This window comes from Oncorhynchus mykiss, chromosome 13 (assembly GCF_057628025.1).
Source record: "Oncorhynchus mykiss isolate SJ-2025 chromosome 13, ASM5762802v1, whole genome shotgun sequence".
Classification (NCBI taxonomy): Eukaryota; Metazoa; Chordata; class Actinopteri; order Salmoniformes; family Salmonidae; genus Oncorhynchus; species Oncorhynchus mykiss.
In genome coordinates this window covers 83,044,203-83,058,495 of record NC_143034.1, presented here as the reverse complement: position 1 = coordinate 83,058,495, position 14,293 = coordinate 83,044,203, and the positions used below count along the sequence as shown (strand labels likewise).

At 49.0% G+C, this 14,293-nt stretch overlaps 1 protein-coding gene across 2 annotated transcripts in view; it reads right to left on the bottom strand.

The window, feature by feature from the left end:
* Positions 1-12,089, bottom strand: part of cacng3b (calcium voltage-gated channel auxiliary subunit gamma 3b) — a 68,208-nt gene extending 56,119 nt beyond the window's left edge. Inside the window, exons 1-2 of one of the 2 annotated variants that reach the window (XM_090194504.1) lie at positions 11,216-12,089; positions 10,070-11,051 (exon numbers count right to left, since the gene is read on the bottom strand). In XM_090194504.1, the coding sequence (XP_090050630.1) occupies positions 10,070-10,286 (217 nt within the window). In that variant the 5' untranslated portion in view covers positions 10,287-11,051; positions 11,216-12,089. Of the gene's footprint in view, positions 1-9,943; positions 9,964-10,069; positions 11,052-11,215 lie in introns of those variants that run through there. The other variant, XM_090194505.1, reaches the window with a different exon arrangement.
* Between the last annotated feature and the right edge of the window lie 2,204 nt (positions 12,090-14,293).

The window sequence follows — 14,293 nt, the reverse complement described above, 5'->3', positions numbered from 1 at the left end:
AGGTAGCCTAGTGGTTAGAGCAGGTAGCCTAGTGGTTAGAGGGGCGGCAGGTAGCCTAGAGGTTAGAGCAGGTAGCCTAGTGGTTAGAGGGGCGGCAGGTAGCCTAGTGGTTAGAGGGGCGGCAGGTAGCCTAGTGGTTAGAGCAGGTAGCCTAGTGGTTAGAGGGGCGGCAGGTAGCCTAGTGGTTAGAGCAGGTAGCCTAGTGGTTAGAGGGGCGGCAGGTAGTCTAGTGGTTAGAGCCAGGTAGCCAAGTGGTTAGAGGGGCGGCAGGTAGCCTAGTGGTTAGAGTAGGTAGCCTAGTGGTTAGAGGGGCGGCAGGTAGCCTAGTGGTTAGAGGGGCGGCAGGTAGCCTAGTGGTTAGAGTAGGTAGCCTAGTGGTTAGAGGGGCGGCAGGTAGCCTAGTGGTTAGAGCAGGTAGCCTAGTGGTTAGAGCCAGGTAGCCTAGTGGTTAGAGCCAGGTAGCCTAGTGGTTAGAGCAGGTAGCCTAGTGGTTAGAGGGGCGGCAGGTAGCCTAGTGGTTAGAGCAGGTAGCCTGGTGGTTAGAGGGGCGGCAGGTAGCCTAGTGGTTAGAGTAGGTAGCCTAGTGGTTAGAGGGGCGGCAGGTAGCCTAGTGGTTAGAGCAGGTAGCCTAGTGGTTAGAGCCAGGTAGCCTAGTGGTTAGAGCAGGTAGCCTAGTGGTTAGAGCCAGGTAGCCTAGTGGTTAGAGCCAGGTAGCCTAGTGGTTAGAGCAGGTAGCCTAGTGGTTAGAGGGGCGGCAGGTAGCCTAGTGGTTAGCGCGTTGGACTAGTAACCCGAAGGGTTGCTGGATCGAATCTCCGAACTGACAAGGTAAAAATATCTGTCGTTCTACCCCTGAACAAGGCAGTTAACCCACTGTTCCTAGGTCGTCATTGTAAAAAATAATTTGTTCTTATTAACTGACTTGCCTAGTTAAATAAAGGTTAAATAAAAAAATATATAAAAAATATATAACGAATTCTAACTGGCACCAGCAGTTTGCATAGTAGGGCCGTCAATAGTTACCGCAGCCACAAAGTCATGAACCCCCCCACCTATTTCTACAATTTCTCTCCTTAAAATCTGATTTTAAACCTTAAACCACTCTATTAACCTTATGCCTAATCTTGAATTAAGTAAATTTTTGTTTACATAAAAACATTTTTTTACGATAGAGCCAATTTTGACTTTGTGGCTGTGGTAACTAGTGACAACCGCAAATTAACCTAAGCGACCTAAAACGGAAATCAAACGTGACTCAATTATTCAACAACAATTTGAACACATATTTCCCCAGTCCACTCAACTCGTCCCATTTGGAATTTGTGATAAAACTGTCGTCATTTGTCAAGGAAAGTAGCTTGTGTACCCCATCAGATAGGTTTTAATAGGTATTTATTTCCATAGGCCTAATTGTAGCCTGTGTATCCAATCAGATTGGTTTTAATAGGTATTTATTTACATAGGCCTAATTGTAGGTTGAGTGCAGACTCAGCACCCGTGTGTAGAAGGAAGCTGTCAGAACGCCATGGAGTGAGTGAGACAAGGAGAGGAAAAGGGAATTTATAGGGAGGGAGAAGGACTGTTTGATGCTTGGCTTCGTTTCACATGTACAAACGGAACAAAGGAACGTTTACTTCAGTATAAAACTGGTTACCAACATTTAAAAAAAATCTTTAGCTAAGAATTGTTTTGTGAAAACTTCCTGACATGCAAGTTTGAAGGGAATGATCCAACTTCCTGTTTGGTGTTCCTCAAGGTTCCGTTTTAGGACCACTATTGTTTCCACTATATATTTTTACCTCTTAGTGATGTCATTTGAAAACATAGTGTTACCTCTCACTGCTATGCGGAAGACAGACAGCTGTACATTTCGATAAAACGTAGTGAAGCCCCCAAAAATAGGCCCTCGCTGGAAGCAAAGTGTTTTCAGACATAAGGAAGTGTCGGGATGGCAGCAAGTGTTTTCCTTTTAAACTCGGAGAAAACAGAGATGCTAGGTCCCAAGAAACTGTAACGCTCGTCTGAAGAAGAGGGAGTGGGCCAAAGTGTTTTCCTTTTAAACTCGGAGAAAACAGAGATGCTAGGTCCCAAGAAACTGTAACGCTGGTCTGAAGAAGAGGGAGTGGGCCAAAGTGTTTTCCTTTTAAACTCGGAGAAAACAGAGATGCTAGGTCCCAAGAAACTGTAACGCTCGTCTGAAGAAGAGGGAGTGGGCCAAAGTGTTTTCCTTTTAAACTCGGAGAAAACAGAGATGCTAGGTCCCAAGAAACTGTAACGCTCGTCTGAAGAAGAGGGAGTGGGCCAAAGTGTTTTCCTTTTAAACTCGGAGAAAACAGAGATGCTAGGTCCCAAGAAACTGTAACGCTCGTCTGAAGAAGAGGGAGTGGGCCAAAGTGTTTTCCTTTTAAACTCGGAGAAAACAGAGATGCTAGGTCCCAAGAAACTGTAACGCTCGTCTGAAGAAGAGGGAGTGGGCCAAAGTGTTTTCCTTTTAAACTCGGAGAAAACAGAGATGCTAGGTCCCAAGAAACTGTAACGCTCGTCTGAAGAAGAGGGAGTGGGCCAAAGTGTTTTCCTTTTAAACTCGGAGAACACAGAGATGCTAGGTCCCAAGAAACTGTAACGCTCGTCTGAAGAAGAGGGAGTGGGCCAAAGTGTTTTCCTTTTAAACTCGGAGAAAACAGAGATGCTAGGTCCCAAGAAACTGTAACGCTCGTCTGAAGAAGAGGGAGTGGGCCAAAGTGTTTTCCTTTTAAACTCGGAGAAAACAGAGATGCTAGGTCCCAAGAAACTGTAACGCTCGTCTGAAGAAGAGGGAGTGGGCCAAAGTGTTTTCCTTTTAAACTCGGAGAAAACAGAGATGCTAGGTCCCAAGAAACTGTAACGCTCGTCTGAAGAAGAGGGAGTGGGCCAAAGTGTTTTCCTTTTAAACTCTGAGAAAACAGAGATGCTAGGTCCCAAGAAACTGTAACGCTCGTCTGAAGAAGAGGGAGTGGGCCAAAGTGTTTTCCTTTTAAACTCGGAGAAAACAGAGATGCTAGGTCCCAAGAAACTGTAACGCTGGTCTGAAGAAGAGGGAGTGGGCCAAAGTGTTTTCCTTTTAAACTCGGAGAAAACAGAGATGCTAGGTCCCAAGAAACTGTAACGCTCGTCTGAAGAAGAGGGAGTGGGCCAAAGTGTTTTCCTTTTAAACTCGGAGAAAACAGAGATGCTAGGTCCCAAGAAACTGTAACGCTCGTCTGAAGAAGAGGGAGTGGGCCAAAGTGCAGCGAGGTACGTGTTCATGATGTTTATTCAAATCTGAACACTAGAACAACAAAATAACAAAGAGCAAAAAGGACAACGAACAGTTCTGTCAGGTGTAGAAACACAGAACAGAAAACAACTACCCACAATGCACAGCTGAGAAAAAGCTACCTAAGCATGATTCTCAATCAGAGACAACGATAGACTGCTGTCCCTGTTTGAGAACCCACACCCGGCCAAACACAAAGAAATAGAAAACATAGAAATAAAGAAACTAGAATGCCAACCCCTAGTCACACCCTGGCCTAACCAAAATAGAGAATAAAAACCTCTCTATGGCCAGGGCGTGACAGAAACGAAGATATCTGCTGTTGGATCTGACGATTCATCTCAAATGGTTTGTACAGTCGTCTCTAAAATGAAACTGTGAAGGACCTCGGCGTTACTCTGGACCCTGATCTCTCTTTTGACGCACATATCAAGACTGTTTCAAGGACAGCTTTTTAAAAAAAAAATCTTACAAACATTGTAAAACCACAATGCAGAAAAAACGAATCCATGCTTTTGTTACTTCTATATTAGACTACTGCAATGCTATACTCTCCGGCTAACTAAATACACTTCAGCTAGTGCTGAACACGGCTGCTAGAATCATGATTCTGCCGTACATACCTACAGGTACGCTACGGTCACAAGAAAACAGGCCTCCTTACTGCCCCTAGACAGCTGGAGGCAGGGCTTTCTCCTATAGAGCTCCATTTCTATGGGACGGTCAGCCTACCCATGTGAGAGACGCAGACTCGGTCTCAACCTTTAAGTCTTTACTGAAGACTCATCTCTTCAGTGGGTCCTATGATTGAGCGTAGTCTGAGCCCAGGAGTGTAGTCTGAGCCCAGGCGTGTAGTCTGAGCCCAGGAGTGTGAAGGTGAACGGAAAAGCACTGGAGCAAAGAACCGCCCTTGCTGTCTCTGCCTGGCCGGTTCCCCTCTCTCCCCTGGGATTCTCTCCCTCCGACCCTATTACGGGAGGGCTGAGTCACTGGCGCTACAGGTGCTCATCCACGCCGTCCCTAGGAGGGGTGCGTCATGTCGTGCCAGGCTTTTTTCACTATACTCAACTTGAGTGGGTTGAGTCACTGACGTGATCTTCATGTCCGGTTCGGCGCCCCCTCGAGCTCGTGCCGTAGGAGGAGATCTTTGTGGGCTGTACTCAGCCTTGTCTCAGGGTAGTAAATTGGTGGTCTGTTGATATCCCTCAAGTGGTGTGGGGGCTGTGCTCCGGGGGTATCGTCGGACAGGGTCACGGTATCCCCCAACCCCCCAAACTGTCTCAGCTTCCAGTATCTTTGCTGCAATAGGCTATGTGCCGGGGGGGCTACGGTCAGTCTGTCCTATCTGGTGCAATTCTCCTGTCTTATCTGATGTCCTGTGTGAACTTAAGTATGGTACCTCTAATTCTCCCATCTCTCTCTCTGTCTCTCTATCTCTCTCCTGTCTCTCTCTCTCTCTCCTGTCTCTCTCTCTCTCTCTCTCTCTCTCTCGTCCCTCTCTCTCCTGTCCCTCTCTCTCCTGTCTCTCTCTCCTGTCTCTCTCTCTCCTGTCCCTCTCGCTCTCCTGTCTCTCTCTCTCTCCTGTGTCTCTCTGTCCTCTCTCTCTCTCTCTCTCTCTCTCTCTCCTGTCCCTCTCTCTCCTGTCCCTCTCTCTCTAATGTCCCTCTCTCTCCTGTGTCTCTCTGTCCTCTCTCTGTCTCACTCTCTCTCTCACTCTCTCTCTCTCTCTCTCTCTCTCTCTCTCTCTCTCTCTGTCCTCTCTCTCTCTGTCCTCTCTCTCTCTGTCCTCTCTCTCTCTCCTGTCTCAGCACTACCTGACCTGATGACTCCTGGCTGTCTACCTGGTTGTGTTGCTACTCCAGTTTCTGCTATTTTGCCTGTGGCTGTGGATCCCTGACCTGTTCACCAGACGTGCAAGAGAGAGAGGGAGGCAGAGCGAGAGAGAGGGAGAAAACCATGGAACTAGAGAACAGCAGAACCGTGGAACAAGAGAACATGGAGAACCATGGAATTAGATAACAGCAGAACCGTGGAACTAGAGAACAGCAGAACCATGGAACTAAAGAACAGCAGAAACATGGAACTAGAGAACAGCAGAACCATGGAACTAGAGAACAGCAGAACCATGGAACTAGAGAACAGCAGAACCGTGGAACTAGAGAACAGCAGAACCATGGAACTAGAGAACAGCTGAACTGTGGAATTAGAGAACAGCAGAACTGTGGAACTAGAGAATAGCAGAACCATGGAACTAGAGAACACGCAGAACCGTGAAACTAGAGAACAGCAGAACCATGGAACAGCAGAACCGTGGAACTAGTGAACATCAGACCCGTGGAACTAGAGAACAGCAGAACCATGGAACTAGAGAACAGCAGAACCATGGAACTAGAGAACAGCAGAACCATGGTACTAGAGAACACGCATATCCATGGAACTAGAGAACAGCAGAACCATGGTACTAGAGAACACGCATATCCATGGAACTAGAGAACAGCAGATCCATGGAACTAGAGAACACGCAGAACCGTGGAACTAGACAACAGTAGAACCATGGAACTAGAGAACAGCAGAACCATGGAACTAGAGCTCAGCAGTACCATGGAACTAGAAAACAAGCAGAACCATGGAACTAGAGAACAGCGGAACCATGGAACTAGAGAACAGCAGAACCATGGAACTAGAGAACAACAGAACCATGGAACTAGAGTACAGCAGAACCGTGGAACTAGAGAACAGCAGAACCGTGGAACTAAAGAACAGCAGAACCATGGAACTAGATAACAGCAGAACCATGGAACTAGAGAACAGCAGAACCGTGGAATTAGAGAACAGCAGAACCGTGGCACTAGAGAACAGCAGAACCGTGGAACTAGATAACAGCAGAACCATGGAACTAGAGAACAGCAGAACCATGGAACTAGAGAACAGCAGAACCATGGAACTAGAGAACAGCAGAACCATGGAATTAGAGAACAGCAGAACCGTGGAACTAGAGAACAGCAGAACCGTGGAACTAGAGAACAGCAGAACCATGGAACTAGAGAACAGCAGAACCATGGAACTAGAGAACAGCAGAACCATGGAATTAGAGAACAGCAGAACCGTGGAACTAGAGAACAGCAGAACCATGGAACTAGAGAACAGCAGAACCATGGAATTAGAGAACAGCAGAACCGTGGCACTAGAGAACAGCAGAACCGTGGAACTAGATAACAGCAGAACCATGGAACTAGAGAACAGCAGAACCGTGGAAGTAGAGAACAGCAGAACCATGGAACAGCAGAACCGTGGAACAGCAGAACCATGGAACGAGAGAACAGCAGAACAGTGGAACTAGAGAACAGCAGAACCATGGAATTAGAGAACAGCAGAACCATGGAACTAGAGATGAGCAGAACCATGGAACTAGAGAACACGCAGAACCGGGAAACTAGAGAACAGCAGAACCATGGAACAGCAGAACCATAGAATAAAAGAACAGCAGAACTATGGAACTAGAGAACATGCAGAACCATGGAACTAGAGAACAGCAGAACCATGGAACTAGAGATCAGCAGAACCATGGAACTAGGGAACAGCAGAACCGTGGAACTAGAGAACAGCAGAACCGTGGAACTAGAGAACAGCAGAACTGTGGAACTAGAGAACAGCAGAACCATGGAACTAGAGAACAGCAGAACCATGGAACTAGAGAACAGCAGAACCGTGGTACTAGAGAACAGCAGAACCGTGGAACTAGAGAACAGCAGAACCGTGGAACTATAGAACAGCAGAACCATGGAACTAGAGAACAGAAGAACAGTGGAACTAGAGAACACGCAGAACCATGGAACTAGAGAACACGCAGAACCATGGAACTAGGAAACAGAAGAACCATGGTACTAGAGAACACGCAGAACCATGAAACTAGAGAACAGCGCAACCATGGAACTAGAGAACAGCAGAACCATGGAACTAGAGAACAGCAGAACCATGGAACTAGAGAACAGCAGAACCATGGAACTAGAGAACAGCAGAACCATGGAACTAGAGAACAGCAGAACCGTGGAACTAGAGAACAGCAGAATCATGGAACTAGAGAACAACAGAACCATGGAACTAGAGATCAGCAGAACCATGGAACTAGAGAACAGCATAACCGTGGAACTAGAGAACAGCAGATCCATGGAACTAGAGAACAGCAGAACCATGGAACTAGAGAACAGCAGAACCATGGTACTAGAGAACAGCAGAGCCATGGAACAAGAGAACAGCAGAACCATGGAACTAGAGAACACGCAGAACCATGGAACTAGAGAACAGCAGAACCATGGAACTAGAGATCAGCAGAACCATGGAACTAGGGAACAGCAGAACCGTGGAACTAGAGAACAGCAGAACCGTGGAACTAGAGAACAGCAGAACTGTGGAACTAGAGAACAGCAGAACCATGGAACTAGAGAACAGCAGAACCATGAAACTAGAGAACAGCAGAACCGTGGAACTAGATAACAGCAGAACCATGGAACTAGAGAACAGCAGAACCGTGGAACTAGAGAACAGCAGAACCATGGAACTAGAGAACAGCAGAACCATGGTACTAGAGTATGGCAGAACCGCGGAACTAGAGAACAGCAGAACCATGGTACTATAGAACAGCAGAACTGCGGAACTAGAGAACAGCAGAACCATGGTACTAGAGAACCTCAGAACCGTGGAACTAGAGAACAGCAGAACCATGGTACTAGAGTATAGCAGAACCACAGAACTAGAGAATAGAAGAACCGCGGAACTAGAGAACATATATCTAATAGACAGAGAGACACACTGTCTCACCCATACAGGGTCCTGTCCTGCTAGTCTAGATCTATATCTAATAGACAGAGAGACACACTGTCTCACCCATACAGGGTCCTGTCCTGCTAGTCTAGATCTATATCTAATAGACAGAGAGACACACTGTCTCACCCATACAGGGTCCTGTCCTGCTAGTCTAGATCTATATCTAATAGACAGAGAGACACACTGTCTCACCCATACAGGGTCCTGTCCTGCTAGTCTAGATCTATATCTATTAGACAGAGAGACACACTGTCTCACCCATACAGTGTCCTGTCCTGCTAGTCTAGATCTATATCTAATAGACAGAGAGATACACTGTCTCACCCATACAGGGTCCTGTCCTGCTAGTCTAGATCTATATCTAATAGACAGAGAGACACACTGTCTCACCCATACAGGGTCCTGTCCTGCTAGTCTAGATCTATATCTAATAGACAGAGAGACACACTGTCTCACCCATACAGTGTCCTGTCCTGCTAGTCTAGATCTATATCTAATAGACAGAGAGACACACTGTCTCACCCATACAGGGTCCTGTCCTGCTAGTCTAGATCTATATCTAATAGACAGAGAGACACACTGTCTCACCCATACAGTGTCCTGTCCTGCTAGTCTAGATCTATATCTAATAGACAGAGAGACAGAATTGAATAGTAGAACACACCAGGCCCTAACCTCCCAGGGGCCTGACCTCCAAAGGGCCCTAACCTCCATGGGCCTGACCTCTAGGGGCCCTAACCTCCATGGGCCTGACTTCCAGGGGGCCTGACCTCCATGGGCCTGACCTCCAGGGGCCCTGACCTCCAGGAGCCCTGACCTCCAGGGGCCCTGACCTCCAGGGGCCCTGACCTCCAGGGGCCCTGACTTCCAGGGGCCCTGACCTCCAGTGTCCCTGACCTCCAGGGGCCCTGACCTCCAGGGGCCGTGACTTCCATTGGCCCTGACCTTCAGGGGTCCTGACCTCCAGGGGCCTGACCTCCAGGAGGGTCTGACCTCCATGGTCCTGACCTCCAGGGGCCCTGACCTCCAGGGGCCCTGACCTCCAGGGGCCGTGACTTCCAGGGGGCCCCCATTGATTTTGTTACACTCTCACTCAGATATCATTAACATGGCATAAGACATGGCAAAATGTGTAGAATTGAAGAAGAAAAAAAACACGATTTAAAACTGAAACATATTCTATATGCCCCATGGCAAAAGGCTAGAGCCGGCCCTGAGTCAGTTACCCAAACAAGGCAGGGCCCCCCCAGTTACCCACATGGGCCCCCTTACCTCCTCTCCCCACCCATCTGATGATTGGCAGAGTGGTAACAGGCCATCTGCACTCATTGAGAGCAGCTCATTTGGTTGGAGAGTGCAGTCAAAAATATATTGATTTCAATTGTATAGATTTAATATCTTCTCTTCATCAAGATCACCCTGGGGGCTTGGGCCCGGTAAGCCCCTGCATTAATCAGGCCCTGCCCCTCCTCTCTCTCTCTTACCTTCCAGAAAGCAGGTTGACCACAGACCACCATCCCTCCCCTCTCTCTCTCTTACCTACGAGAGAGCAGGTTGACCAAAGACCACCCTCAATCCCCTCTCTCTCTCTTACCTACCAGAGAGCAGGTTGACCACAGACCACCCTCCCTCCCCTCTCTCTCTCTTACCTACCAGAGAGCAGGTTGGCCACAGACCACCCTCCCTCCCCTCTCTCTCTCTTACCTACCGGAGAGCAGGTTGACCACAGACCACCCTCCCTCCCCTCTCTCTCTCTTACCTACCATATAGCAGGTTGGCCACAGACCACCCTCCCTCCCCTCTCTCGCTCTCTCTCTTTCTTACCTTCCAGACAGCAGGTTAGCCACAGACCACCCTCCCCTCTCTCTCTCTCGCTCTCTATCTCTCTTACCTTCCAGACAGCAGGTTAGCCACAGACCACCCTCCCTCCCCTCTCTCTCTCTCTCTTACCTTCCAGACAGCAGGTTCGCCACAGACCAGAGTGAGTCATCACCTCTTCGTTCTTCCGGCTTGTGTCGTTGTCATTGGTGCTTTTGCTTTTGCACGTCCCTCGTGAGTACAGCCAGTAATCGGTCCCGACCGCTATCGTCATGAGGCTGAAGGCGGCGAAAGCCCCCACGGTGGTCACCAGCATCTGGACGCCCCGGTCACACATCAACATCTTCATTGACGGTTTTGAGTATCTCACGTCACGAGACCGCTTACTTACTGAGAAACAACCGATGTCATTTACTTTTAAAGAGAAGGGAAAGGAAGAGCGAGGTAGAGAGAGAGAGAGAGAGGTAGAGAGAGAGAGAGAGAGAGAGAGAGAGAGAGAGAGAGACAGAGAGAGAGAGAGAGAGAGAGAGAGAGAGAGAGAGAGAGAGAGAGAGAGAGAGAGAGGTAGAGAGAGAGAGAGAGAGAGAGAGAGAGAGAGAGAGAGAGAGAGAGAGAGAGAGAGAGAGAGAGACAGAGAGAGAGAGAGAGAGAGAGAGAGAGAGAGAGAGCGGAGGCTAGGGGCTTCACTGATCAAGCCGGGTCGTTTTAACGACCACTGGCTCAAGACTCCACCACAGACTAGACTGGCGGCAGCGGTGACGCCACATATTTCTCTTCTTCCTCTTCTTCTTCTTCTTGGAATCTCCTGTTGAAATCCAGGGCTAGGCTGGTCTGCGTCCCTGTCAGCTACCCGATCCGCCTCTCCCTCTTTCCCCCGTTCAGTCTCCTTTCAGCTACCCGATCCGCCTCTCCCTCTTTCCCCCGTTCAGTCTCCTTTCAGCTACCCGATCCGCCTCTCCCTCTTTCCCCCGTTCAGTCTCCTTTCAGCTACCCGATCCGCCTCTCCCTCTTTCCCCCGTTCAGTCTCCTTTCAGCTCAACTTCTCCAACCAGCCTCTCCAGACCTAACGTCCGTTTAACGTCCACAGCGGCGGAATGACTCCATCTTCATCCGTCTAATAACACAACAACAACAAACAACAACAGCAACACCATTGAGATGTATTTTTTTAAATTGTATTTTATTTTATAATATTTGAATTAGTCATTTTTTGATTACACTATCAATAATCTATCTGTCACATACATACACGCGTAATGTATAGACTAAACATCTCACCGATTGAATCCTTGACGGCTGTGGATTGAAACGCTCTCCTCCTCCTCTAAAGATTTCATTCACGTTAGTCAGGCAGACAGACAGTCAGTCAGACAGGCGGGAAGACGGTTCAGTTCCACTCGTCTCTTAGGTATTCCGGTAACGTCCTCCTCCTTCCTGAATGAACGAGCGCCTTTTCTATCTCCCGGTATGAGAGAAAAGGCAAGTACACATCCGACCGTTAGCCTGCCTCTGTTGTTGTTGTTGTTGACACGCTGACATTTTTCTCTGATATCCCCTCCAGTTCAGAGCGAACACACTCCACACACACACACACTCACTCACACACACTCATACAGACCCATAGCCAGCTACACACAAACACATAAAGCGGTTTTAGCCGAAACACCGACACAAACAACACGACACTTACACGTTCTCTCTCTCCTCTCTCTTTTGCGCCCTCACTCACACACCTGCACCGAAAAGCACAAATTTAAAAAAAAATATATATCCCGTTTTTCAAACCCGGTTTGTTTTCTGAAATCTCAATGTTTTAGTCCAGACCAGTCTAGTGAGCTGACCCTAACAGCGGTGCAGCGTAAACGGAAGTCAATCTGGAGGTTTTTAAAAAAACAAAACAGGGCGCCTGGCTGCTCATCTCCGTGAAACGTGCCGGTGAAACAGATGACAGCCAGCCAGCCCCCACGCTCCCCAGCCGCTACCGGGTGTCAAACACCGCCCACGGATCGCTTTGTGGGGAGACTGTGATGCGGTGCTGTGTTGTTGCCACGTAGTTGTCGCGTTCCGAACAGCTGCTGTCCATGGTGCTGAACGGAGTGGATTCTGTTTGGCACACCTGACTGTTTCTCACTGACTGCCTGCTCATAACCTGACTGTTTCTACCTGACTGCCTGCTCCTAACCTGACTGTTTCTCACTAACTGCCTGCTCCTAACCTGACTGTTTAACCCTGACTGCCTGCTCCTAACCTGACTGTTTCTCACTGACTGCCTGCTCCTAACCTGACTGTTTCTCACTGACTGCCTGCTCCTAACCTGACTGTTTCTCACTGACTGCCTGCTCCTAACATGACTGTTTCTCCCTGACTGCCTGCTCCTAACCAGACTGTTTCTCCCTGACTGCCTGCTCCTAACCTGACTGTTTCTCACTGACTGCCTGCTCCTAACCTGACTGTTTCTCCCTGACTGCCTGCTCATAACCTGACTGTTTCTCACTGACTGCCTGCTCCTAACCAGACTGTTTCTCCCTGACTGCCTGCTCTTATCCAGACTGTTTCTCCCTGACTGCCTGCTCTTATCCAGACTGTTTCTCCATGACTGCCTGCTCTTATCCAGACTGTTTCTCCATGACTGCCTGCTCCTAACCTGACTGTTTCTCACTGACTGCCTGCTCCTAACCTGACTGCTTCTCCCTGACTGCCTGCTCCTAACCTGACTGTTTCTCCCTGACTGCCTGCTCCTAACCAGACTGTTTCTCCCTGACTGCCTGCTCTTATCCAGACTGTTTCTCCCTGACTGCCTGCTCCTAAACTGACTGTTTCTCCCTGACTGCCTGCTCCTAACCAGACTGTTTCTCCCTGACTGCCTGCTCCTAACCTGACTGTTTCTTCCTGACTGCCTGCTCCTAACCTGACTGTTTCTCCATGACTGCCTGCTCCTAACCTGACTGTTTCTCACTGACTGCCTGCTCCTAACCTGACTGTTTCTCACTGACTGCCTGCTCCTAACCAGACTGTTTCTCCCTGACTGCCTGCTCCTAACCTGACTGTTTCTCACTGACTGCCTGCTCCTAACCTGACTGTTTCTACCTGACTGCCTGCTACTAACCTGACTGTTTCTCCCTGACTGCCTGCTCTTATCCAGACTGTTTCTCCATGACTGCCTGCTCCTAACCTGACTGTTTCTCCCTGACTGCCTGCTCCTAACCTGACTGTTTCTCACTGACTGCCTGCTCCTGACCTGACTGTTTCTCACTGACTGCCTGCTCCTGAAGTGACTGTTTCTCCCTGACTGCCTGCTCTTATCCAGACTGTTTCTCCATGACTGCCTGCTCCTAACCTGACTGTTTCTCCCTGACTGCCTGCTCCTAACCTGACTGTTTCTCACTGACTGCCTGCTCCTAACCTGACTGTTTCAGCCTGACTGCCTGCTCATAATCTGACTGTTTCTCCCTGACTGCCTGCTCCTAACCTGACTGTTTCTCACTGACTGCCTGCTCCTAACCTGACTGTTTCACCCTGACTGCCTGCTCATAACCTGACTGTTTCTTCCTGACTGCCTGCTCCTAACCTGACTGTTTCACCCTGACTGCCTGCTCATAACCTGACTGTTTCTCACTGACTGCCTGCTCCTAACCTGACTGTTTCTCACTGACTGCCTGCTCCTAACCTGACTGTTTCACCCTGACTGCCTGCTCATAACCTGACTGTTTCTCCCTGACTGCCTGCTCCTAACCTGACTGTTTCACCCTGACTGCCTGCTCATAACCTGACTGTTTCTCACTGACTGCCTGCTCCTAACCTGACTGTTTCTCACTGACTGCCTGCTCATAACCTGACTGTTTCTCACTGACTGCCTGCTCCTAACCTGACTGTTTCTCACTGACTGCCTGCTCCTAACCTGACTGTTTCACCCTGACTGCCTGCTCATAACCTGACTGTTTCTCCCTGACTGCCTGCTCCTAACCTGACTGTTTCACCCTGACTGCCTGCTCATAACCTGACTGTTTCTCCCTGACTGCCTGCTCCTAACCTGACTGTTTCTCCCTGACTGCCTGCTCCTAACCAGACTGTTTCTCACTGACTGCCTGCTCCTAACCTGACTGTTTCTCCCTGACTGCCTGCTCCTAACCTGACTGTTTCTCCCTGACTGCCTGCTCCTAACCTGACTGTTTCTCCCTGACTGCCTGCTCCTAACCTGACTGTTTCTCCCTGACTGCCTGCTCCTAACCTGACTGTTTCTCCCTGACTGCCTGCTCCTAACCTGACTGTTTCAACCTGACTGCCTGCTCTTATCCAGACCGTTTCTCCCTGACTGCCTGCTCCTAACCTGACTGTTTCACCCTGACTGCCTGCTCC